The following is a 27,931-nucleotide window of genomic DNA, read 5'->3' as shown; positions in this document are numbered from 1 at the left end:
ATCTGCATTGTAAATAAGTAGATAATCATTTTAGATCAAGTCGGAGTTAGCCCGTCACTCTTGCCGACCCTTAACCGATAGTGTCAGTGAAACGTACCATCCTTGTAGATTTCTTCATTAACAGTTCATAGTGATTCAAATCATATGGATTAGTATGCAGACTTTGTGCAAAGTAATATCTATATTATCTGATTAATACAGATAAAATTATCTTCTGGGAAAAATTGAAAACAACGAACCATGTTCATAAATTTTGCTAATTAAATCGTCGATTAATTGGGACAAATTAATTCAGATTTAATCAAAAGACAAAGTATAAATCAGACGTTGAAACAAAATAATACTCTTTGTTATTTAACAGCAAATATCTGTACAAGTTAGGCACTCGCATGTCAGAATCATTCATACAAAGGTTCATATACATAAGTCTTGTACATTGGATGTGTTATATCAATTAAAAACCTAACCTCTAGGGGCATACATTGTCATGTATGGTTATAATGCTTGTAAAATAAATGTGTGTGTGTGTGTGTGTGTGTGTGTGTGTGTGTGTGTGTGTGTGTGTGTGTGTGTGTGTGTGGGGCACGCGCTGTGTAATAAAACATAACATAATGCAAATGCAGAGAATGTACGATGAATAGATGTACAATAAATAGCAAAGATCATTGCAGAGAGTCAAAGGGCACATGGCGTCGTTAAAACCTACTATTTACACAAGTTGTTATATCAAAATATATGATCATTCTTAGACAATATATTAGTCATTCTAATAAAAAATATTCTCATTAGAAGATAACGTCACGCCAGAGATTTCGTCGACGATGAAATCCAGAATTTTTACACCTCGTCGGAAGCAAGCGTTTCCTTGCCATCAGGAGAAGTCGACTTTTCTTTTTTTTCTTCTTCCTTCATTTGAAGAGCAACCGCCGATTCGAGTACTCGTATCCTTCCCTCGTGTTTTACAATCACTGCTTTTAATTTTCTTATCTCTTCTCTGCATTCTTTCAATAATTCCTCCTACAATCACACAAATTTATTAAATCATTCATCTAGTCAAAAAAATGGAGATGATGAATCCTTGATACGTACGCAAGCTCCTGGTGAAATCTGCATAGCATTTTGCGCATTAGATGCAACTTTTGCGCCTTTGCTCAATATATTAGATTTCTTTTGTACTTTAAGTTCGTTCTTAGAAGCGGATGGCTGATAACCATCCCTGAGAGATATCAGCACAGGCTCCGCATCAGTACCTGCCTCCCATTCTTCTGCCGAGATCGCAGCGGTATCACCGGGAGTATCGGGATATAAATCTTCTTGGAAGAGCTCAGACTGAAAACATAATTATATAGAACAAGCAACTTCCTTACTTCTCGGTTTCTATCTTCAAGGCAACTCTTTCTTACTTACCTTTCTCGGCACAGTCATAGATACTACTTGGCAAAAGCCTGAATTATTTAATCGATAGAATCTGGTTATTTCACAGCTATTAACGTCACAGCCCCGTTTTGGCATCATTCCTATACCTCGTTGAGGATCAGGAGTTTGAAACGTATTGATGTAATGAACAAATGGTGGTTCTGGTGTAATTTCGAAATATCGAATCACAGAATCACCTTTCCCACACAAGTATATTAAATTTGTATCAGGATCATATAGAGGGAACATAACTCCATTGCTCGTATCTAATTCTACCATAACTATGGGCTCGCCCAACATATCGGGAGCACGTAATGAATATTGTCTTTCTGACATCTTACTAAAACCCGTTGTAAAAATTAAACCACCCCTGAAAATATATAAGCAATTTTAATTAATATGAAGATTTTGCCGATATTCAATATGACAATCATTTGTTATTTAGTATGTTAAGCTTTTTATACAGATATACATACATATTGTGATAAAAAAATATATTTACATCGCATACATTATTTTGCATATTGCAATATCTCATCATTTTTGCACATAGAAAGTAATCATCAAAACTTTTTTACATCCACCTTATTACCGCTTTATTTCCTATCGAGCTAGTATCTTTTATGACAATTCTCATATTACCAAAAAAAAAAAAAACACATATATTACAATATAAAAAATATCACAATTATAATATACAAATTATATAGCTCACATAATTTTTTGCTTAAATATAAATATAAATTTTGGCGAATTCTTTCTGTCATAAGCATAGATATAAAGAATTATTGTTTTAATAAAGATATTTCCATTGATTTTGTTGTAACTTATATAATTATTTAAGCATTCTAACATTTACAATTTGAATTAATAACTTAGTACACAATACTTACTGCAATATCTATGGAGAATTATAGAGCACACACATCTTGACATTCGTATATATTAAGTTGGCATCTTCGTCATGTCGAAAATTCAGTCTCCCGGTTTTTCCATTAAAAATTACAGAATCTTGCACTACACAAACCGGAAATATAAGATGATATAAAAATAAGTGAACTCTTATATACGTAAATATATTTATCTTATAAAACATTCGCGAAAAGAAGTATCATATACACATCGATGCGAATATATATAGTCACGTCAAGTTATTAGTCCAAAATGATATAAAAAAAAAAAGGAAAGAAATAACAATATAGAAAGGAAGAGCTTCGATATTGTGGCTATATCTAAGAATTATCTACGAAACAATTTCTGCTTTCTTATGTCATCATATGTGTCATCACATACATTGAATTATTATTAATATATATTTGTGTAAAAAGGTGGATGTATATATTTTTTGATGATTATATTTTATAAACATATTTTAGATTATTCTTTTCAAATAGTCTTTAATTAAATTTAAATACCTATTAATATAAAAAGTAAAGAAGTTATATCTTTTTACAATATTATTCACACATTCCTTTATCTGGTATTTATGTATTTTCTACATCCACACTCTCATGCAATTCACTCGTTAGTTTAATACACTCTTCCTCTATAAAATCATAGTCATAAAAATTTGTTATTTTGACGTTCAAATATTGACAAGCACTTTGAATTATATCATGTATATGTAAAGAAGTTAGAAAAATTGTAAGAAAAATCATGTGTTGTTTCATCATTTTTATGTTAATGTATTTCAATTAATTCTCTCTTAAATAAAAGAGAGAATTAAATGTTCAACATTTATATTAAAAAATGATGTAGTGATATTTATTTGCATAATGTATTATATTTGTAAAATGAAATTGACACAATCGGAAATATATGCCTAGTTTATAAAAGTTTGTCATTCATTGCTCTAATAATTAATGAAGTAAAATTTATTTTAAAAGATTTAATCTATATGTTTTCAAAATATATCTATTCCTTTTTCTTTCTTCTCTTATTGCATCAATCTCTTTACATATAACATACAAATACATAATGTACAATAAAAGAAAATGATAAAAGAGAATGTAATACATGGAGCACATACCTAAGAAAGATGGCACGAGTCGCTTTACTTCCCTCGTGCGCTATAGCTTCTTCTAATATTTCGCCCGATCTTGGATTCAGAATTCTAATTTTTTTGTCTTTGCATGTAGTGACTATTCGAGATCCATCCCAATTCCAGCATGCCGAATAAACCACATCTGGATGGCAGTCGATGCGTACAAGAGCTTCTCCCGTACCAACGTTCCAAATGATAACAAGATTGTCTGAGCCAGCTGTGAGCAACACATTTAACGCAGAGGGATGCCATAGCACTAGACCGACTCTACGTTGATGTAGTTGTAAATCTACTATCGATTCAGTCAATGTCCTAGAGATACCTCCATCTGATATCTGCCATACCTTGACGACACAATCTTCGGAACCAGAAGCTATAACATTATCATTATGAGGACACCATGCAATGTCTAATACAGGTCCTTTGTGTCCACCTACTAAAGGATAGTCTGCCGGTATTCTTCCTACCTACAAATGTATTACAATAGAAATCAGCTGTCCCCAATTATGGCGGGGACGAGGAACTTAAAATGGTATTGCAAACTGTTATTTGGAGAGCTCTCTGCCATTATTACTATGCCATTGAAATTATATATACAGATGACATGCCAATCCAACTATATAGCCAATAAAACAAGAGAAACTCGATGAAATTAGGACAAGCAGAAATATGAGAGATAAAAAGAAAAAGGGGAGAGTTCACCTTATTGTGCGGCAAAACGATGAAGGCACCACCACCCGCCGATTCTACGATGATAGCAAGAAACTTGGGATTCACGGCGCAGAATGTCGAGTCCCACGATGACTTGGAAACTCTGATGTTGTCGTAGCATTGCTCGCGCTTCAGAGGAGTTCCGTACACGTGGCGGAACTTGCTGGTGCGCACCACGCGGAAAGACATGTCTGCACCTGTTTAGGAAAACACGCGAAAAGAAAGACGGTGACAATAGCACGCAGAAAATGCACAGGTCCTCCGATGTGCGCGCCGGTTCTCTTTTATCGCGATTATTTTTAATAAATTATCGTTGTACACACGTCCACGATATGGGTGTGGGCGTCGCATGAAACATCCTCTTTATAAATAGATTTCTCTCTCTCTCTCTCTCTCTCTCTCTCTCTCTCTCTCTCTCTCTCTCTCTATCCCTTCGTATGGGGACGAATGGATACGGCCGCAATGATATATCTTGAATGCTCGGTTGCCTTCCGTCATGTGCATATACGTGTTTTCAACGTGACGACCGTAGCATGCGTAATGAACAGTTTTGCTTATGCGGTGAGCAGACGGAGAGAAGAGAGAAGGAAGAGAGAAGGGAGAGAGAAGGGAGAGAGAAGGGAGAGAGAAGGGAGAGAGAAGGGAGAGAGAGAGAGAGAGAGAGGAGGGAGAGGGAGGCGAGGGAGGGAGGGAATGAGAGAAAGAGAGAGAGAGTGGGAGAGGGAGGGAGGGAATGAGAGAGAGAGAGAGAGAGAGAGAGATTCCCGCGCTCCTTACATGGTGCATCGAAAAATGATTTCGATTTACCGAAATAGACGAGGTCGCGCGAGCGCGGCCGCACCCGACGAGTGAGAGAAATAGAGACAGCAAGAGAGGTCGTGATTCACGAATGATTTGAAATAATATGTGATGTGTATACGTCACTCTCATTCGACTCATTCTCGCGTGCTTTGAGATTGATGAGGAAAGGAGGGGAAAGGGAAGTTTCGTATCTGTAACAAGGGCAAAAGATTCGAAAATCGGATCTTTTGCCCTTGTTACAGCGGATTCTTGCGACTCCTTCACGAAGAGATTCTTTTTTCTCTTTCCGTGACGAAAAATAAGCGACCCGATAAGCTTTACGATCATCATCATTATCCGACGGCGTTATCGCAGCGCACTATCACGCATTTTCAAGGTGCGTGAATACCGTGAGTAATCGAACAAAAAAAAAAAGAAAAAAGATGATCGAAGGGTGGAACCACGAAAGGGAGATTCGTATTCCCGCCAGATGTCGCCAAATTTGTGGTCCGGCCACACAGCGGATCTCTCCCTCGCGTGCGTTCGGCAACACCTTATTTGGGAAAGCATACCCTGTCAATTCGAAACAGCCTTCGTGCGACATCGCCGTGTTCGCGCGTTGATCTCTATCTGTCGCTCTTTTTTCATTTTTTTTCTTCCTCTTTCATTCTCTCTTTTTTTCTTTCTCATAAACATACTTTTGTTTTCCTGTCGAAAATCGTTTTCTCGTTAACCGCACGATTGATCGATATATCATGATCAAGTCGATACCTCTGTCGAATTCTGCACCACACTGCAATATACAACTCCACTGTGTTACATACGTAAAAACGGAACTCTTGGATTGATCCTTTCTCCCTCCCGTTGTGACAGAATATGCACGTTTTTGGAAGTGGATTCTTCTCCCCGCCGTTAATCTTCTCGAGCACTGGCGGTGACAACGATGACGACGACGACGACGGTGGCGAACACAAGCGTGTACGTTGCGAGTGAGAGCGCCTTCTCCTAGCCGAGAGTAGAGACACTACAATCAGAGACTGGCCACAACTGATTCGCCATGTTTTGTCTAAATTCTACGAGAGAGAAAGAAATATACATCATAACTTACAATAATGTTTTGGTGGACGATATTTTTTATTTTGCATGTGCATTAATTTAAATGCATTAAATTAAACGTGGGAAGCGCGATAATATATCATCAAATGATCTAGATAATAAAATTATGAAATATATTAATAAATTAATTAATTGTGATTAATCAATATAATAAAATGGGTGGATGTTCAGCATCATTTTACAATAATTCATCGAGGAAAGGTTATATCATGAAAGTTTTTCCAAGAGATCCTAAACGTCAAACTTTATGGTTGCAAAATGTAAAGAAATAAATGCGAATCATATATTAACTTGTTACAATTTGTTTATTAAAATTTAAAAAATACATAGTTTTTAGGTTAAGAATTTTTTATAAAAAAGAAAATATGTGTATACGTGTACACAATAATGTTAGTACACGTAAAATATATGACGATAAATTTATGACGATGCATTTTGCATTTAAATATTTTTTATAATAAAATCTTTAGATTTTTGAAGGAAAAAGATCTTAAGAATTTTTATGAGAAACTCTTATCCTTTTTTTCTTTTATTAATTTTTAATTTTCGAGAGTTTGACTATTTTATATTAATTTTATATTTTTGTTTATTTTCTTATTTAAATTATTTATTTTTTATATTTTTTATATTATTTATATAATAAAGTTTGTTTATAATAATAATAAATATATATAATATAATAAATGTAAATAAGTAATGTCAATATATTTTAATTACTGCAAGAAGATAAGATGGTATTAGTAACTATTATTTTAATAAAAAGAATTATTTTTTTAAATAAATATATCATAATTAAATTAAAAATAAACAATAAATAAATTGTAATAAATTTAAAATCGTTAAAATTAAGAAAAATATTAATAAATTGGTAATATAATTTTGTAAAATAAAGTTTTATAAATATATATATTTTATTATGTTTGAAACGTTTATTTTTTTAAATTATAATATTGCAATTTAAGATTAATGTAGTTAATAATTTGAAAATAAGTGGGAATAGCCAAAAGATGGCGGATCAATCAAAAGTGGCTTTTTCGTGGCCAGTCTCTGATTGTAGTGGCTGTTTTCCAACAAGATACAGATGACAGAGATACACAGGCTGCGTTTCAATATTTACTGTCAGTACTATAGAAAATCTATAATATACATGACATGAACTATATATTTTCAATGGTAATGAATATCGAAACGCAGCCAGTGTAACACTAGGCCTGTTCTTTTTGGCTAAACTGGCCACACTAGTTCACAGTTTATCTTTCTTTCTTACACTGGAAGAAAAAAGATAAACTGTGAACTAATGCAGCCAGTTCAGCTGAAAAGAACAGACTTACTGTATCTGACACAACTGTTTCAACTGTGACACAGGGTGCATTCATTTATGCAGTCACTACCGCAAATGTCGTTCGTTTACTTCGTCTGCGAAAGTGACTGCAGCGCAGTTCGTCGTTCGTTTATGCAGGAAGGTATCTCATCTATGCAGCTATCTCAGAAATCCTGGGGGTCAATCATGTAACTTTACGTGAAATTTTTCACTTTTCATTTTTCACTTTTTACTTTTCATTTTTCACACCTTGACATTTCATGTGAAACTTTTCACGTACAGCGATTATGTATGTAGCTTGGATGTATGGAAAGTGAAATCATGAAACATAGTTTCATAGGTTTTATAACTAATGAAAATTATTTTATTGATACAGTATTATATACATCTTTTAATAACCAATAACCAATTGTATATGTACTACGTACACTTAATCTTACGCAGCCCTAATCTTCTCTAATTCCGAAGCATATTTATTAATTCCCTAGATTTCCACCTTTTCGCCATCAAGATACATGGCGAAAAAGTTCACATGAAAAATTTCATATTTTCACGTTTGAGAAAGTTACATTATTCCGCAAAATTGTACATGATCGTAAGTTCATGTGAAATTTTTTACTTTTCACGTTCCGTCCTAGGGAAAAAGTTACATGATCGAACTCCTGCTTTGGATGCTCTGCTTGCAGTATTGCGTAAACGAACACCAAAATAAATTTTATTAGAATAAGAAGCGAAAAGAGTCAGAAACAAATAATTGATCCAAGTAAAATAAGAATAATAAGATATAATTAAAATAAAAATAAGATAAAATTTTAAAAAATAAAAAAAAATAAGAATAATAAAATATAATTCACAAAAAATAATATCTAACTTTTAATATTTAACTTTTAAGTAAAATTCATAGATTAAATATTTTTTATAATATCCATTATTTATATCAATTAAATTTAATATCAATAAAATATTATCTTTTATACAATAAAAAAGTTTTATTACATTTTAATTATTCGAATATAAATTTATGTATAAAATTGTTTCTTTATTTATCATTCAAACAATCGGCTTAATTTCTATTGGAAGGTATGATCCGTACAATTATTCAAGCAGTTATCTATTCGGTAAATTTCGATCACGTGACAAGCAGATGAGAAAGCAGTGGATGCACAAAACACTGCGTAAACGAATGCACCCACAGTGTTAAGCCCCTTACACAATAGCGATAGCGATAGAAATAACACAGGCAATAGCGATAGGAACAGAAGAATCCAACATTCAGAAAGGTCTGTTTGACCACGTTGCAATTGAGCACCAGCCACTCATAACGTTTAAACAGAGGAAAACCTCTAAGCACCGGCCGCTGTGATCAATCGCAACGTGGTCAAACGGGACATTCCCTACAGAAATGCATATGGCAATGCAGATTGGAACATGGAATAAGTAATAGCGATAAAATTTCCGACGAGTTAGAATTCTATGAGTGCTTTCCAACAACGTACACGGGCGATACCATGTAACACAGTGTCTACACTGGTGCTTTCCATCTATGACACAGAGAGACACAGAACGACATTGCGAAACACAGCTCGATCCTAAGTTTGGCCGTTCGGACGTCAATAGTGCTAACATATCGAACAAAATTATTTTTTTTACGTGTGGTACTAATATACATTCTGGTCATTATTGTCCTTTTGGATGCGTTTTGTTTCTTGCGCATAATGTTTCATTTATCCTTGTTTAATGTATAGATAAGGATAAATCATGCTACATCATGATACATCATGCGCATCATGCGAGAAACGGAACGCATCCTTTATCTGCAAAAAAATGTCTTCGTCGCATTCGAATAACGTAGTACTGAACCCGGAATTCTTAGGTAATCAATGTTCAGTTTTTTTTTATTTAAAGAACTATATAAGCTTAAAAACATTACGTATTTGTTGATGATTCATCATTAGTACATATTCTATTGGACTAATTTTTATTGCAGATATGTTCTTTTTTGTCGGCATTGTAAAGAAATTATTCCGACATTAGTTGATGTTAAGCATCATGCTTATTTCAAAGGAAAAGAAGTTTTCCTTGAAAGAGAAAAGAAATTATACTCACCTGAAATGAATGAGATTCCATGTAATATCAAATCGAAAAGATCATAATTATTTCACAAATATAAAATAAAGCGCTTTGTAGCCAGGAATGAAATAATCAATATATATAATTTACTTAAATTTATTTCAGTATGTATCAATAATTCTTCAAAAAAATGCATTGACGATAATGGATGATAATGAAAAAAATGCGCTTATGTTTATGCGTGATGGTCTTCTCCTACGTTACAATCTTTAATCTCTCTAGTGAGCATGTTTAATAACTTATGTGTTCCAATTAAACTCTATAATTCTGTCTTACAGTGTCTCTCTGTGTCACACTGATAACACCAAACTCTCCTCGTTGGAAAACACTCTATATCGCCTTATAGCCTACCAATCACAGCGTTCGGATTTTTTTGTTTAGGTTATAGATTGCGTCCTGGTAGTGAATATTGCGCAGCCATAACTCTTTTATGGAGTATATAGAGGATAGTTTCAAAACTTGTTGGATTAACAAAAAATGGAACATTCTTATTGCAATAACTTTCCGGACAATGAATTATTGTCCGATACACAAAACACATTTGATGGCAATGATGTTAGTACAGCTATTTGCATTGTACATAATATATCAAATCATCTTCCATCCTTACCTAAATATAATTTGCGTGAAAATATAATATGTAGAATAATATATATGAATACGTTTCAAAAATTTTTCTGTAATATTCCAGTTCAAATATTATAAAACTTATTAAAATTTGTCAACAAAAACTTGCTGAAAAAGTTAGTCGAAAATAAGACGATTTTGATATAATATTGTAAATTATTTAGTAAACTTGGTCCTTTTGACGTTTTTAGGTTATGTTTTACCTAAGTCTCAGTCCATAAATGTCAGTTCACAATAGGTGATTTAAGCTTTAAGAAGTAAGAAATTGACCAATTATAATCGAATATGAAAAGAATACTCGACTATGATTAGTCAATTTCTTACGGCTTAAATATTAAATACTTATTGTGGACCGACACTAATAGGTATTTAATCTTTAAGCCGTAAGAAATCGACCAATCATAGTCGATTATTTTTCTCATATTCAATTATGATAGGTCAATTTCTTACTTCTTAAAGTTTAAATTACTTATTGTGGACCGACACTTAGGCAGACGAAAGAATAAACTCTTCACACGCGATTTGATTAGTTGGCTTTTATTTCTTTCACGGCATTGTGCAATGCGAGGTCATCGCTTATTTCTATATTATTCTTATCGCTTCCTTCCTATCGTTATTTCCTATCGTTATTTCCTCGCATTGTGTAAAGCCTCTTATACTGCTCGACACTGTAAAAAGTTAAGGCTGATAGCAGAGAACAAGACATAAGACCTATTCTACAATACGTCGTGTGTCGATGTGGGTTGTGGCTTACGGCTTGCGACACCGACATGCGACGTATTATACAAGCTTAGGCCTGTTCTACAATGCGTCGTGTGTCGATGTCGTGGGTCGCGGGCCGTAAGAATGGATCAATTACAGACGAATGTGGGGAGAATACTTGATTGTAATTGACTCATTCTTACGGTCTACGATCCACGATATCGACACTACAATACGTCGTATGACAAAATCGGATGTCGGGCGCATGCGTATTGTGTTGTCGGCTATCGTAATAAAGTAGAGACACTATAATCAGAGACTGGCCATGAAAAAGCAACTTTTGATTGATCTGCCATCTTTTGGCTATTTCCACTTATTTTCAAATATATTACCTACATTCTTGAACACATTACAATCTTAAATTATAATATTATAATTTAAAAATATAAGTATTTTGAAGGTAATAAAATGTGTATATTTACAAAACTTTATTTTACATAATTTATTACCAATTTATTAATATATATCCTTTGATTTTAACGATTTTAAATTTATTTATTTATTTTTTTCGCTATTTATTTTTTTCAACACAAGAGCAAAAATTAATATAATATTATTATACTACTGTTACACTATAATATTTTTAACTTTTTGATACAATTATCAAAACGAGCCTCTGTGAAATTAATATAATGACAGTTATTCACAAAGTTAGCGCAGCGAGAAAACTCATCGCGGAAAAACATCAACAATAAACTTCGAAAAAATTTTGAAAGATGCAAGTATTGATGTCATGCCTTTTTTTAGAAAGAATTATTAAACATATTTATTATTATTATTATAAACAAATTTTATTATAATATTATAAAATATTCTAAAATAATATTATAAAATAAAATTTAAGTAAAAAAATGAACATCCACCCATTTTTTATATTGATTTATCACAATTAATTAATTTATAACTATATTTTGCAATTTTAGTATCTCTATTATTTAATAATATATTATCACGCTTTCCACGTGTTTAATACATATGCACGATACACTTGAATCAATGCAAAGTAAAAAAATAATATCGCTATTGATTAGTAATAAAAAATATCGCTATTGATTAGAATGAGATGGTGTATATTTCTTTCTTTCTCGTAGGATTTAGCCAAAACATGGCGGATCAGAGTCTCTGATGGATCAGAGTTAGTCTCTGAGTGTCTCTATTTTGTTGTTGCTTATATACAGAGCTTTCATTTCTCTTAGTATGTTTTGTGGTGAGCCTTCTCGGATTGTTGGATGTTTCGTATATATTATAATTTTTGTATTACGTCACATCACGTATTTTCCGTTATTGCTCATCACATATTTTCGATTACTGCTCAACTATATTTTTGTCTGTTTACTTTTGCGTATAAATTGTGATCTGCGTTGACATTGTAAGAAAGCCACGGTCATTACAAAGGAAAAAGAAAAAGAAGGCTTGTACTCAATGATACACAACTGTTGTATTTTCTGAATGCTTGCGTGATTTATGTAATTTTGTTATTGCATCAGCGGATTCAGCAGTGATGAGTGAACACAACATTCTTTTTGGATGATTCGCTTTTGCCTAATGTGATTATCGTGGTATGTAAATTACGATCTGAAAATGGCTGAATCCGAACAGAGAAGTAAAGACGGTTTTAACACGGCATTGTCCAAAGAGACAATCATGAAACAAGAAAAGCGTGATAATACATTGACCAATGGTGGAAAAGGCTCTGGTGATGATGCGGATAGCTTTGAGGAGTTACCGCTTGATATAGGCGAACACTACCTTGTTCGTAGAACAGACGATTCCTGGCGTATGTAAAACTTTATTATATAATCTAATTATTTTCAAACTCCAAAAGCCAAATCACAGATAATTGTTAATGACTTTATCACAAGTTTAAGATATATTTTAATTTCTCTATATTAATCTTCCTTTAGTATTGTACCATGATTTTTAAAGTATTAAAGTAATATTGTAATATTTAATTTCTTGCATTGTCATGAAATATTGCTATAATAAAAATTAATATCATTAATTGTCTTTGTTAATATTTACTTTATTAGACAATATTTTTTTTGAATAAAAGTAATAGAATTGTTTATTTGATATCAATAATTTTCATATTACATAGATCCTGCAGAAATTATTCAAACACGTTATAATGAAAATGAAAGTCATTATGAATACTATGTTCATTATGATGGACATAACAGAAGATTGGATGAATGGGTACCTCGTGATAGAATCATGTCCAGCAGATTTGATATGAGTGAAATAGAGCGGCATGATAGGAATACTGGAACTGATTTGTTAGCAGATTCTTCTGATCGTAAAATCACTAGAAATCAGAAAAGACGTCATGATGAGATTAATCACATACAAAAGGTAATTATATCTATATTGTCATAAGATAAAAGTATGTATTATAGAGTCATATATAATTTGTGTACATTTGTATATAAAATATATTAATACATATGCATATATATGTATGTACATAAATATATACACAAAAATTATTTCTGTTTTGTTTCCATTTAATACACACGCATGCATGCGTTCATGTACACACACACACACACACACACACACACACACACACATATATATACATATATATACATTAGCATTTTATTATTTCAGACTTATGCAGAAATGGATCCTACTACAGCTGCACTGGAAAAGGAACATGAAGCTATAACAAAAGTAAAGTATATAGATAGAATACAGATAGGTAAGTTGTTAGGCAAATTTATTTTATATGTATGTATATATGTATATACACAAAAAAAATTGTGCGCGCGTGCGTGTGCGTGCATGCGTGTCTGCGCGCGTGTAATCCATAAACAATAAAAAAAGAATCTTACAATTTTTTTTTTTCCTATGTAGGTAAATATGAGATTGATACTTGGTATTTTAGTCCATATCCAGAAGAATATGGCAAACAACCAAAACTCTGGATCTGTGAATATTGCTTGAAATATATGCGTCTCGAGAAAACTTATAGATATCATATGGTAAAGTTAAAGAATTATTTACATTTATTTTTATTTTTATATATATTTATTAAATTATTTATTAAATTATTTGATTTTGAATAAAAGTTTGTATTATAAGTATAATATATATTTGTTTCAGAGTGAATGTACTCATAGACAGCCAGTTGGGAAAGAAATTTATAGAAAAGGAACATTAAGTATTTGGGAAGTAGATGGCAGAGAATATAAAATTTATTGTCAGAATCTTTGTTTATTAGCTAAATTGTTTTTGGATCACAAAACGCTTTATTTTGATGTAGAACCGTTTCTCTTTTATATTTTATGCGAAGTAGATAAACATGGTGCACATTTAGTTGGCTATTTTTCAAAGGTACAATATAAACTGAATATAAGATAAGGCTCCCAATAAAAGAATATAAGAATGAGATATAATGGCAATGAGAGCACAGCGCAGTACTAAAAGCGCGTAAAATTTAATAGTAATCAATGTAACATAATCAAAATAACATAAAGCAGACGTTTCGGCTGATCTTTCAGCCTTCTTCAGCGCAAGAGAATAGAAAATATAAATAAATCTACTTAGACGGACGAATCGCAAATTCATAATCAATGTAGCAGCAAACATTGAAATTCAAAACGTCGGTCGTTTCTCAAAATACGGTGCATCTTCAAGAACAGTTACAGTAGTTGTGTTAGGAAACTTTCGACCGTGTAATCGAGCAGTTGGTCTCCTGAAAGATCAGCCGAAACGTCCGCTTTATGTTATTTTGATTATATTACATTGATTACTATTAAATTTTACGCACTCTTAGTACTGCGCTGTGCTCTCATTGCCATTATACTCCATTCTTGTACAATATAAAGTTACAAAATTGTTAGATTTAAAATTATTTAGATTTGTTATATTATTTTTAAGTATTTGAAATTATTTTTAAATATATATAATATATGCTTAACTGTGTATAGTAAAAAAGTGCTTCTTGACTGATTATAAAATTTTTGTATTATTTTTTTATTTTATCTGAAAAATGGGTAAGAGTTAGAGTAAAAAGATCTATATCCTTAATTATTTGCATTAGTTACTTTGAAATCATTTTATGCTGTTTTCAAATCTTACATGTAATTTTTTTTCATTTTCAGGAAAAAGAATCACCTGATGGCAATAATGTTGCATGTATTTTAACTTTACCACCTTTTCAAAGGCAAGGATATGGTAAATTGCTGATAGCTTTTAGTTATGAATTAAGTAGAATTGAACAAATGGTTGGAAGTCCAGAAAAACCTTTAAGTGATCTAGGAAAACTATCTTATCGTAGCTACTGGAGTTGGATTTTATTGGAAATTCTTCGAGACTTTAGAGGAACTCTTAGTATTAAAGATCTTAGGTAAAATATATTTCGATCATATTATATATAATAATATATATTTTAGTTACAAAATATACAAAAATAATATAAATCTATAGTCAAATGACCAGCATCTCGCAAACTGATATTATATCAACATTACAAAGTATGAATATGGTTAAATATTGGAAAGGACAACATGTTATTTGCGTCACACCTAAATTAGTGGAAGAACACATAAAAAGCAGTCAATATAAAAGACCACGTCTTACAGTCGATAGCAGTGCATTGAGATGGGGAGCACCGCCTCGAAAAAACGTGAAACCTGGCAAAAAGTAGCAGGCTTAAATGATCTGATATTTTTTCTTAATTACTATTTAATATATATTTAAAGCTTAATGTACTCAATTATATTATAATTTATGGTTTGATAAATTTGTTAGTCATTGCATGGTATATCAGTATAATTACCTTTTTACAAAATAATTTAAGAGACTACATATAATACAATATTTAATATGATAGAGATTAAAAGAAAAAAAAAAGTTTTTAAGGTTCTCGAGGACTCAACTGAAAACTCCACGTTGACGGTAGCGACGTACTGTCGCGGTGAAAAATAAAAGCTTATTCATCCTTGTCATCTTATCCTTGTCTTTATTCATCTTGTATTTCTCGATCGCAACAAGGGATTTGTTCTTTTTAGCTGAATTGATTGCACTAGTTCAGAATTTATCTTTCTTCTTCCAGTGTAAGAAAAATAAACTGTGAACAATCAAAACCAAAAAGAACAGACCTAAGGAAAAAATTCGGGATTCGGTCCGTCTGAAGAATTGGAACCCACGAAGAGGACTGGTAGAGGTATGCGAAAAATTTGCAGTAACACTCATTATTCTTATAAATCTTTATTTTCTCCGTTATTATAATATATTACGTTTCTGCTATCGCGTTATAATTTTAATCGCGGACAGAAATTTAAAACTGAGATAGAAATTTAGAAACTGAGACAGAAATTTAGAAACGAATTCCCGCGGTTCGCGAATAGGCGACCTTTTTTTATAAAACCACGCGGTGTCGCACTGTCGCATGTTACCAAAGTGGAACCTGAAAGCAGCCATCCCGATCTTTTTCCCACAGTATAAATAGAGGGAGCATTTAGGGAGCTCACTACCGTACTATCAACGCAAACGCTACCAAAGACTGTTGACTGTGGAACCAATAGCGTGATAGTGATGACGAGCTCCGTGAACAGCAGTAGCACAACGCTACAGTTGCTCAGTAACTGATATATTATAGCTGTGTCCGGGGAGCACGCTATTGGAACTATTGCAGCATTCTTATTTTACAAATAAATGAACAATAAAAATGAAATAATGTGATAGTGTTAATAGCGCGCTCCCCGAACGCAGCCTATATATATATATATATATATATATATATATATATATATATATATATATCATCATAATGATGTCATCTTGGGATACAACAAATGATATATTCTACACAGATTTTATACGAATAATCTTAGTATCTTTGGTATGATCACAGTACATTCAATATAAATACAGAATATTCGTATGAGATCATGTGCTGATAGGGTATTCGGTATAATATTCGGTATATTCTGAAGATGAGCTTATAATATACAACAAATGATATACCATCAACATGTCATATGAATGTTCTCTGGTATATTAGGCAATAGTACATATGATCACAGTATTTTCAGTACAAGTAGAATATTTGAATGATATCATGTGTTATTAAGATATATATATATATATATATATATATAAGATATATATATATATACATATATATATATATATATACATAAGATATATATATATATACATAAGATATATATATATACATATATATATATATACATATATATATATACATATATATATATATATCTTAATAACACATGATATCATTCAAATATTCTACTTGTACTGAAAATACTGTGATCATACGTACTATTGCCTAATATACCAGAGAACATTCATATGACATGTTGATGGTATATCATTTGTCGTATATTATAAGCTCATCTTCAGAATATACCAAATATTATACCGAATACCCTATCAGCACATGATCTCATACGAATATTCTGTATTTATATTGAATGTACTGTGATCATACCAAAGATATTAAGATTATTCGTATAAAATCTGTGTAGAATATATCATTTGTTGTATCCCAAGATGACATCATTATGATGATTTAAGATTATTTTTCGTCATTCGACGTCAGTGTACTAAATAATAACGTAAAATAAATAATAACGTAACATTTGTTACAAAATATTATCGTTATAAATATATCGTCATTTAATCACCATTTTTAAAAAATAAATAATGAAATAACATTGTTAATTATTATCTTTTTTAATTAATTGTAATGTATAAATAAGAAAAAACATTTCCCATATTTAATACAATTATTGACAAATTCATAAACAAATAAACAAAATATATTCAACAATTTATAAATAATTTTCATAATAAAAATAATTCTCATTAAACACAATATAAGTTCACGCATCTATATATCCCTAATAGCACTCGTCTATTCTAAGAACATTCCACGGGATTTCATTCAAGTATATTCGAGATATTCTCTGAACATTCGAAATACGTACTGCGATATACTGTGGAATGTACTTAGATCGCTTTCTAACCTAATCCTTAGTATGTACTGGAGAATATCCCGCAGTATGGCCATAGGATGAAAATGATTTAAAAACAATATGTAGGGCATGCATAAGAGTTCCAGACAGCTATATAGATCGTGAAAATCTATAATATACATGACATCTCTTACGAAAAATAAGTGAAAAAAATAAAAAAAAATGAGAGAGTGAAAAGTAATGATACATTTTTTATCTTGTATCATTGCACGTTTTTAAAACGATCACTCATCCTACTTGGGATCCTGCTCGATGCTGCTTAACTTCTATAATGGGATGAAACCTGCAACTGAAATAATATAAGTGAACACGGAATTTTGACATAAAATATGATAAATCCAGTTAATGAATGTTATATTGTCATAAAATAGTCATAAATAGTCTCAATTTTAAAATCTCGATTGCATATGTAATTCTTGTGGATAATTTAATTACATATGTAGATACGTGAACTTATATTGTGTTTAATGAGAATCATTTTTATTATGAAAATTGTTTATAAATTGTTAAACATATTTTATTTATGAATTTGTCAATAATTGTATTAAATATAAGAAATATTTTTTTTATTTATATATTATAGTTAATTAAGAACGATAGTTTAATTATGTTATTTCAATTAATAATGTTATTTCATTATTTATTCATTAAAAATGATTTAAAAATGACAATTAAATGACAATATATTTATGATAATATTTCATGACAAATGTTACGTTTATTTTACGTCGTTTTTTAGTACACTAGCAAAAAATGACCTTAAATCATCGTCATAATGACGTCGTCATCTTGTTACTTGGGATACATAGATTTTACAAATAATCTTAGTATATTCGATCACAGTACATTCAGTATAAATACAGAATATTTGTATCATGTGCTGACAGGATATATTCGGTATATTCTGAAGATGAGCTTAGAAGAACATACGAGAAATGATATACCATCAAAATGTCATATGAAATGTCATATGTTCTCTAGTATTAGGCAATAGTACATATAATCATAATACTTTCAGAACGAGTGTAGAATATTCGAATGATATCATGTGCTGTTAGGATCTCTACCTGCACGCTTAGGCTGATGGCAAAGAATGAGACGTAAGCGCTTACGTTTACCATAGACATACAAGCCGAAGGCCTGTTCTACAATGCGTCATGTATCGATATCGTGGGTCGTGGGCCGTAAGAATGACCCAATTACAGACGAATGTGGGGAGAATACTTGATTGTAATTGGCTTATTCTTACGGCCCATGATCCAAGATACCGACACACGACGCATTGTAGAACAAGCCTTAATCTATGTCTACGTTTACGGTAAACGTAAGCGCTTACATCTCGTTTTTTTGCCATCAGCTTTAAGACCATATCAGACTAGCGGTTGCGCGATTACGATTGCCGATTGACGATTCTATTTCAGCCAATCACAATGTAGTAGGTCCTGGTTATGGTCAATGTGATTGGTAATAGTAGAATCGTCAACCGGCAACCATAGCCGGACAACCGCTAGTCTGATATAGCCTTCACACTCGTCGTTCTGGCTTACACTAGTTCAGTTCAGTGCAGTCCTAGTGCGGGAATAAAAAACAAACCCTAAGTATGGATATATAGAAATATCATTGAATGAGATATTGATACAAAATATCGATATTCAAGATAAAAAATATTGATATGCTAATATCGATATGATATCGCCCATCACTAATAGCATGCTCGGTCTATCTATACTAGGCCTGTTCTTTTTGGCTGACTGGTTGTACTTCACAGTTTATCTTTCTTTCTTACACTGGAATAAATTCTGAACTAGTTCAGGTAAAAAGAACAGACCCACTATGTTTATGGGTGCTTTTCATTTAGTGACACAAGTATCATTCTATCTTTCTTGGCTTTCAATGGTCTTTCCATCGATGCTTAATTCGCTTCTAAGGGTGCTATTACATGCGTCGTACGACAAATTTTTCAGATGTATTGATTGGCTACAGAATAAAGAAATTTTCGAATCTCTAGAAACTTTCTATCCTGCAATCAATCAAGACGCTTGAAAAATTTGTCGTACGACAAATATAATACCAGCCTAATACGATGTAGAACCAGATTTGAGTTGATGGAAACGCAACAAATTGCGCTCATTTCAATCCCGTATAACGTCCGCAGAAAATTAAAACTTGCGGACGTTCATCCGATATGATGTAGATGCAGTCGAGCGGTACCTTAGGTTAACGCATGCGCGATTTTAAATATTAAGATATATAACTTTTATCATTTTATATATATATATATATATATATATATATATTCTTTTTTTTATATAACTTTTATTATTAAGATAATTAATAATAAAGCGAGAACTCATTTTCTTTCGTCTTGTGATAAGATATAATTTTATTTTATTACTATTAAAACGTCTCTATTCCGTGTAGATCGGGTTTCGCAGGATAGCGTCGGTCGGATATGGTCAGGATTGGTAAGAGAAATAAAATGTCGTGAGCCTCTTTATTTTATATATATCTAAGTCTATATTTACAGTTCTGACTGACTGACTGAGGTTTTTGTATGTACAATATTTACAAGTATCTTTCTGAATTTCGCCGTTGATACGGTGAAAAGAGGCGCGGTTTCTGTGTATCGTATAATCGCTCGGCTCGCGGTCGGTTCCGCGAATTCGGCGCGTTCACGGTAGGCGCGGCGCGGGCGTGACGGTGCGCGGGGTTTTCGGCCGGCTTGTTGTGACGGATTAGCTGTTTTTCGTTGCGCGTACGGTTTGTCAGGGATTCATGCTATGGTTTTTAGAATGCAGGAAGCTCCCTGCTTCTCGATCGTCAGCGGTGGAAGGTGTGCACAAGGGCTTACTTTTCGGAGCCCAGATTGAGAAGCTCCTCAATCTGTGAACAGCTTGTGCGCTTGTGGATGAAAGGAGTGATCGGCCAGAAGCTCCTGGCATGATAGGTAGCATCCTAGATCGCTTTTGGAGATGACTGGGAGTATCGAGAGCAGTACTGGACTTTCTACTGTCTCGCCGGAGATAGGTCTCGATTACCTATCGGAGTCGCCTATACCCGAGCCGGCCGTCGGTCGGGAGTCGTCGGGTACGGGTCGGCCGAACTCGGGTCGGGGTAGTTCCGGGGGATGCCCTTGCCGGAATCCCCGCGATAATTCGCCGAACGCGTTCGGGAATTTCGCGAGGATGTTCGGTGGTGCGGTCGATAGCGGGGCCGCTAATCGTGTGCGTGTTTATCCACGCAGCGCGCACGTGAAGCCGCGGGATCTCTGTTTTGCTGCGTCCGTTGTTTGACGGGATTTTCACGACGGTGGGATCGCGGACGGATCGCCGTGTCGATGCCCCGACGGTTGATCGATCGGGGCCTTTTTAATATTATTACGAATATTGAGGGGGGTGTCGTCATACTATTATTATTGTTTTCTTTTGGGAAATATAATTTTATAACATAATTTTTATAATTTTCTTTTTCTCAAATCACCTCTTCTTCGATTCTCGATGCTGCAACTGTAGAAGAGACAAAGGAGCGTTCGACGATTTTAGTTTATACTAAAGGGCTTATCGCACTCAAAATATTAAATCTAATATAAACTTTCCAACGAAGGATTAGTTCGGAGAGTCTTTCGTTGCGCAACGAAAATTTAACTGACGAAAACGTTAAATGAATTCTCGTTTTACAATAATAATATTTATTATTAAGCATTAACGAATATCTCCGAAAAATATTAGGTCTTAGCTTTATTTTTCTTTTTTTCTTTTCCATTTATCTTTTCCTATTTTCGCGTAAATAACCGTAATACAAAATGCTCAGTCGAGGAGTGCTTTGTTTGCCCCTCCCCTTTGGATCAGGTTCTATCCTAGAGATACGGCTTGGACGCAGCAATCGTTACCAAATCGTCAGGAAGTGCAGTCATTGTCTCAAACTGAATCTTATAATTACAAAGGAAAAGTAAAAGGAAAGGAAAAGGAAATCACTAGAATTCTAATACGTTTAATAATTTACCTCTAACAATTTAAGGTAATCATTGCTTCTAATACTATTTGGAATATTATCTGATTATCTGCCTATATTACATTATTTGATTTTCTCATATTATATTATTCGATTTGCTTATATTATACTACTGATTTTCTTATATTATATTATTTAATTTGCTTATATATATTATTTGATTTGCTTATATTATATTATTGATTTTCACTTCGTTTTAATATCATTACCTATATAAATTTCAGAGATAACTTAGAATTTAATTATCATATTCACATCTTATCTCATTATTATTATTTGGTATTTTTATATTGATTGAGTTGTATATCATTCATATTATTATTATAGCTTATACGTCAGGTTATGTTCAACATCAATATCTCTGTTTATATATATATATATATGTGTGTGTGTGTGTGTGTGTGTGTGTGTGTGTGTGTGTGTGTGTGTGTGTGTGTGTGTGTGTGTGTGTGTGTGTGTGTGTGTATATTAATATTCCTTAATCATATATTTTTGAATTTACACATTATTTTCTTATCATTCCTATTTAATATTTTCTGATTTCCATTCCCATTTCATATATAATTAAGTTTATATCACCCTCATCTTTTGCATAGATCAAATATTCATATATATGTAAACCTGTATTTCCGATGTTATGGCATTATTTTATTCATCACTATATTTCACGATATAATTCTCATTAATACTTTCATTACTATTATTATATTATTATTATTTTCTTTATCTTATTTTCTTTATTATTATTTTAATGTAACTATTTATTCGTGTTATATTTAATATTTTACAATAATCCAAGAAATCATTTCTTTCTGTCATATTAAATAACTTTGAATCATAATTTCACAGCCAATTACACCAACAATCGTAACTTTATAATACAATATCATATTCCGATTATTATATTAACAAAACATATTTTCCTGCGATTTCGCTCGGTCGCGGGTTCCAATCCGAAAATATAGTTTAATTATATCCAGTATCGCCACATTGCAACATAAATACACTAGATATTCTTTCCCAAATTAACATTAACTGTTCTGTATGTAACACATGCTTATTGTTTGTGTTATTTTTATCGCTATCGCTATTCCCTCGCTTGTGTAAGGGACTTAAGGGACTTTCATAGTAAGCCCCTGACCGTACCCTAGATTACTAATATGTCATTATCGAGATAGTGTAGCTTGCGTCCAACAGAGGTGTATGCGAGAAAATGGCTGCTGCCACCACATATATAAAAAATAAAATTTATTGCGTGTGATATTCAATAATTTTGTAATAATTATTATTTTACTCAAACAAATTGTGTAAATTACAAAAATAATATTTATTTTAATTGTTGAGTAATCAGAAAGTCTATTTAACTGTAATAAATAATATTTGAAAAACATACATTAAACTTAACATATGTTAAAATTATATATCACACTAACATTATATATATTTATAATATAAAAAAACATAAAAAATTATGAACAATTGTTATCATGAAGAGTCTCTGGCGAAAATAAGGCCTGAATAAAGAATTGAACCGAATGTAACTGAAGAATGACAGAAGTGTAAACAAATCTTCTAGGAAGCGTAGATTGAAACATGGAACGTAATAGAAGCATTAAAACTTAACTTCGTAAACGTTTTACATTTCTTTTACGTTTCGCTGTTCCAATCTACGCTCTTTAGAAGTTTTGTTTACACTTCTGTCACTCTTTTTTTACATTTGACTTACGCTCAACCATAGACATAGTATAAATAGACTGAGCATGCTATATATCAGGCAATGGACGACAGGTGCGAGTAGGAACTGTGTGTATGATCCCTATCTAGACATAGTCCCCACTTAATGTTTCCCCCATCTTCTTCTACTAAAGAGAGAGAAAAAAAAATCAAGTGTTATTTCTTCTCACTCGCTCATTGCCTGGTATATAGCATGCTCGGTCTATCTATGCTATGCGCTCAACTCCTTATTTCTGCCTTATTTTCATCAGGGATGCAGAACATAAAAGAGTTTGCAGAACATTAAAAAATGTAGTTCAACATAATAAGAAAGAAGCAAAATATAAAAAAAAAATAAAAATAAAAATTATTACAAAAATTTAAAAAATTAATTGTTATAAAATAAAATGAGTTTGGTCAATCGATGACGTTGACGAATTAAAATAATTTCCTTATTCAATTTATTCAAGTATGAAAACATTCTTATTGTTAAATATTGCCTACATATCACAGTTATTAGTTGAACACAGTGTGGAATACCTATTCCAATTTTTAATTCGTTAAAACTTCTAGTATTTAATGTAAATACATTTGTATTTAATACAAATTTTCCTGTTACTCTAGTAATAATTATTATATATACTTCTTTTTAGAATCTGTATGGTTATCTTTTGTTAAAAGGAAAATGTAAGAAAATGAAATAATCCAAAATAATTTAAATTGAGCGCCCTTGATTCTCATGACGCCTAGAACGGGCGGCGAAAATAAATTGAGCTATAGGCGCTGGAGTCGCCTTGATGCCATAGTTCCCCGAAACGGTGCTAATGAGCCGAAAACAAAGGCGAAATCGGAACCTTTAGTGTCTGCTCCGGAGTCGGACATTTTTCGGAGCAATCGGCACTCTTTTTTGTGACGGCGTTCGATCCGCGATAGCCGAGAGTCTCCGTAGAGTAAGTTGTTTGTTCGTCTGAAACTTGTGCAAATCCGTAAGCACCCGCGCTGTCGATCGGATAAATGGTTGTTCTATGCTATTATTATTGCTATTAAATTCTATGCTGTTATAAAGAGAGATTTAATTTACCTTTCCGCTACTTATGCATCGGCAACGTGGAGCACTCGGCGTCATTGCTCCCTTCTTGCCTCATGACGAATTTTAAAAGAGAGACGCTATCGGTACGCGTTACAATTTAAATTGTACAATCTATGTTGCAATAAAAGTGATTTTCTGAGATATTTTGAAATACATTTTATTGCGCGAAATTCGAAAATCCTGATGTTCCTTAGATAATATTTTGAAACTATTTTTTCAAATAGTTCTCTTTTAAATGGAAATCTAAAATATTAAAAATTTCGTTTTTATCATAATCTATAAAATTGCATTAATCACTATTTACGTTTCATAAAACATTTATATATTTATTATAATTGTAAAACTTACTTAAATAGACTAATATCATCTTTTTTTTATTACAACACTTTTTGATGCAACAGGATGCTGGCATTTTTATAGAAATTTAATGGCCATACACAGGAAGGAGAGAGGATAGCAGGAACGTCTGTTCGTTAAACGTATTGTTCAAGGAGTCAAAAGATATTGTGTCACACAAATTCAGATCCAGAATTAGCATAAAATAATAACTATCTATATTTTAAATAAACATTTCTTACAACAACATTAAATAACAATTCTTATAACATTTAATTAGTATTTGATTCATAGTTTTTCGATATTATATACGATATATCAAGTGTTATTGTTTTGGCACAACTTAAACGAATTATTGTATTCAAATGTGAATTTGTTAACTGTTCGCGTAATCACGATTTAATTTTTAATTTCATAATAAAAAATAATTATTCATATGAATATGTAGAACCGAATATACTCATTATACATATTCATTATACTATATTTATTATGCTTATTATTATTACTTTGATTATCCATCACAAACGTTAAATTACAAGATCACAAATGTGTCTGTTCTTACACTGGTCTATACAAGAGCATTGATTATACCGTTGTTTAGTTATTATTTTTCTTTTATTTTAAGTGTTTAGCAGATTGATGTTTAGCAGATGTTTATTTTGAAACTGTTGAAAGTTTTCTTCGCGGAAAAAGAACTATTCTTCTGGATTTAAAAATATAATTTTAAAGCGCTAATTTCTTCGTTAAACATATATATATATATATATATATATATATATAGGAATAAAACAATAATATAAACAATAATAATGTATTAAAATATAAACTTATAATATATAATCATAAAATTATGAATACATATATCGTATATATATATATATATATATATATATATATATATATATATTATAAGTTTATAACGACACCCGACTCACCCCCCTCAATTACTAACAATTATTAACAATGATAAACGTCCCCGACCGATCAACCGTCGGGGCGCCGACATGGCGATCCTTCCGCGATCCCACCGTCGCGAAAAGCCCGTCGAACAGCGGACGCGGCAAACCGGTGATCACGCGGCTTCACGTGCGCGCCGCGTGAAACAATAGACACACGGTAAGGTCACCACCGCCGGCCCCGCTACCGACCGCGCTACCGAACATCCTCGCGGAATTCCCGAGCGCGTTCGGCGAATCGCGGGGATTCCGACAAAGACATCCCCCGGAACTACCCCGACCCGAGTCCGGCCGACCCGTTCCCGACGACTCCCGACCGATGACCGGCTCGGGTATATTAAGCGAGTCCGGGAGATAAACGAGACCTATCTCCGGCGAGACAGTAACCAGTCCGATACTGTTCTCGATATTCCGAATCCTCTCCAGAAAAAGCGATCTAGGGTGCTACCTATCGTGCCAGGAGCTTCTGGCCGATCGCTCCTCTAAATCCACCAGCGCACAAGTATTCACAGGTTGAGGAGCTTCTCAACCTGGGCTCCACAAAGAAAGCCTTTGTGCACATATTCCTCTGACGATCGAGAAGCAGGGAGCTTCCTGCATTCGAACCGTCATAGCCTTACACACAGCTGATCCGTCATAGCACTACACACAGCTGATCCGTCAAAACAAGACGGCCGAAATCCTCGCGCACCGTCGCGCCCGCGCCACGCCTATCGAGGAACGCGACGAAATTCGGAGAACCGACCGCGAGCAAACGATTGTATATAATACGTAGAAACCGCGCGTCTTTTCGCCGTATCAACGGCGAAATACTTGTAAATACTGTACATATAAAAATAGCCAGTCGGCATTGTAAATATAAACCTAGACATACCAAGAGACACGATATTTTATTTCTCGTACCGAATCCTGACCAAAAACCGATCGACGCTATCCTGCAGAACCGATCGACGCGGAGATAGAGACGTTTTATGGCGCCCGAACAGAGACCGTGACAGAGAAATAAAATATCGAGGAAAATGCCGACTGACTGGGTGCACCGTCTTAGAAAAGAAGAGCTAGAAATCGAACTTACGCGCCGTCACGCCGAAACCGAAGGGACAGTAGAAATTTTGCGTCAGCGATTACGAGAGCTAATAAAAGCGGAAAACGCGGCCAGCGCGGCGAAATCTTCCGACATACCAGCCGCCGCGTCCGTAGTCAAAATGACCGAGAACAACTCAGGGCAAGCCATCGCGAAAACCATTAATCAAATTAGAAAATGGGGCTGCCACTTCGATGGCAAGGACCCGTGGGTTTTTTTAGAGCGAGTCGAGGAATTAAGTCTCGCGTACGGATACAACGGTCAGCATCTTATACTCGGTTTACCAAAACTACTGAGAGGGGAAGCACTCTCGTGGTACCGAAATCGACGACACAAGTGGAGTACGTGGGAACAATTTTGCGATGCCTTTCGAACACAATATTGTCCACGCCGTTACCGCAATCAATTATTGAAAGATATCGCCGGTCGCGCACAAAAACCCGACGAAAAATTTCATAAGTACGAAGTAGAAACCATGATGCGTCGCGCCGGGGGGTTTACAACGGCCGCACAGGCGGAGCAAATTTACGAAAATATGCATCCCGAGTACAAAATGTATATCCGCCGGCAAGACGCTACCGATCTCGAGACACTCCAAAACTTAGCGGCGGATTTTGAAGATATCTTACGGCAACGAAAAACAACGATGACAACCGCAAAACACGACGCCCCTGCACTCACGAAACCAATCACCGCCGCCGTATATAACCGAGCCGAACATTGCTGGCGGTGCAAGCAACGCGGACATACGCGCTTTAATTGTCAGCGCCCGCCGCGCAAATTCTGTTCACAATGCGGACGGGACGGAGTTTTCACTCGGG

At 33.4% G+C, this 27,931-nt stretch overlaps 3 protein-coding genes and 2 long non-coding RNA genes across 9 annotated transcripts in view; 3 read left to right on the top strand and 2 right to left on the bottom strand.

Annotated features, from left to right (window-relative positions):
* Positions 1 to 327: 327 nt before the first annotated feature.
* On the bottom strand, positions 328 to 5,916 carry coro (protein coronin). 5 transcript variants are annotated; one of them, XM_011638449.2, is made up of 6 exons: positions 5,776 to 5,916; positions 4,163 to 4,368; positions 3,446 to 3,927; positions 1,408 to 1,786; positions 1,090 to 1,329; positions 328 to 1,017 (listed from the first exon to the last, which is right to left on the bottom strand). In XM_011638449.2, exons 2-6 carry the CDS (start codon positions 4,358 to 4,360, stop codon positions 838 to 840), a joined length of 1,479 nt encoding a protein of 492 aa, XP_011636751.2. In that variant the 5' UTR covers positions 4,361 to 4,368; positions 5,776 to 5,916; the 3' UTR covers positions 328 to 837. The 5 variants fall into 5 exon arrangements, with proteins under 5 accessions (XP_011636751.2, XP_011636750.2, XP_011636752.2 ...); XM_011638448.2 differs by having other exon boundaries at positions 5,723 to 5,858; XM_011638450.3 differs by having other exon boundaries at positions 5,524 to 5,828.
* LOC105426975 (uncharacterized) lies at positions 5,221 to 6,357 on the top strand. The gene is made up of 2 exons (XR_967829.3): positions 5,221 to 5,361; positions 5,825 to 6,357. It is a non-coding gene; the product is annotated as an uncharacterized LOC105426975 (long non-coding RNA).
* Positions 6,358 to 12,006: 5,649 nt separating this feature from the next.
* mof (males absent on the first) lies at positions 12,007 to 15,675 on the top strand. Its single transcript, XM_011638444.3, has 7 exons — positions 12,007 to 12,684; positions 13,006 to 13,259; positions 13,518 to 13,608; positions 13,764 to 13,891; positions 14,013 to 14,243; positions 15,014 to 15,258; positions 15,339 to 15,675. The coding sequence occupies exons 1-7, from the start codon at positions 12,489 to 12,491 to the stop codon at positions 15,556 to 15,558; spliced, it is 1,365 nt and encodes a 454-aa protein (XP_011636746.1). The 5' UTR covers positions 12,007 to 12,488; the 3' UTR covers positions 15,559 to 15,675.
* A 150-nt stretch (positions 15,676 to 15,825) lies between these two features.
* The window catches only part of Atg14 (autophagy related protein 14), a 37,639-nt gene continuing 25,533 nt past the window's right edge, over positions 15,826 to 27,931 (top strand). The window contains exon 1 of the mRNA XM_089082207.1: positions 15,826 to 16,077. The gene's annotated coding sequence lies outside the window, so the exon portion shown is untranslated. The remainder of the gene's footprint in view (positions 16,078 to 27,931) is intronic.
* Positions 17,535 to 19,596, bottom strand: LOC148938012 (uncharacterized). Its single transcript, XR_016140525.1, has 2 exons — positions 18,985 to 19,596; positions 17,535 to 18,206 (listed from the first exon to the last, which is right to left on the bottom strand). It is a non-coding gene; the product is annotated as an uncharacterized LOC148938012 (long non-coding RNA).

This window comes from Pogonomyrmex barbatus, unplaced genomic scaffold (assembly GCF_055798465.1).
Source record: "Pogonomyrmex barbatus isolate J1 unplaced genomic scaffold, ASM5579846v1 scaffold1, whole genome shotgun sequence".
NCBI lineage: Eukaryota > Metazoa > Arthropoda > Insecta > Hymenoptera > Formicidae > Pogonomyrmex > Pogonomyrmex barbatus.
The sequence above is the reverse complement of the archived record's forward strand: the minus strand, read 5'-3'. Positions and strand labels throughout refer to the sequence as shown.

What these genes read in the sequence shown, in the direction of transcription:
- coro (XM_011638446.3), bottom strand. Translation starts at nt 4,522, where the DNA reads ATGCGACGCCCACACCCATATCGTGGAC. An exon ending in TCGTTTTGCCGCACAATAAG is followed by an intron (nt 3,928 to 4,162) that starts GTGAACTCTCCC and finishes ATACATTTGTAG; the next exon opens with GTAGGAAGAATACCGGCAGA. An exon ending in AGATTTCACCAGGAGCTTGC is followed by an intron (nt 1,018 to 1,089) that starts GTACGTATCAAG and finishes GTGTGATTGTAG; the next exon opens with GAGGAATTATTGAAAGAATG.
- mof (XM_011638444.3), top strand. Translation starts at nt 12,489, where the DNA reads ATGGCTGAATCCGAACAGAGAAGTAAAGACGGTTTTAACACGGCATTG. An exon ending in AGATTAATCACATACAAAAG is followed by an intron (nt 13,260 to 13,517) that starts GTAATTATATCT and finishes TTATTATTTCAG; the next exon opens with ACTTATGCAGAAATGGATCC. An exon ending in CTTAGTATTAAAGATCTTAG is followed by an intron (nt 15,259 to 15,338) that starts GTAAAATATATT and finishes ATAAATCTATAG; the next exon opens with TCAAATGACCAGCATCTCGC.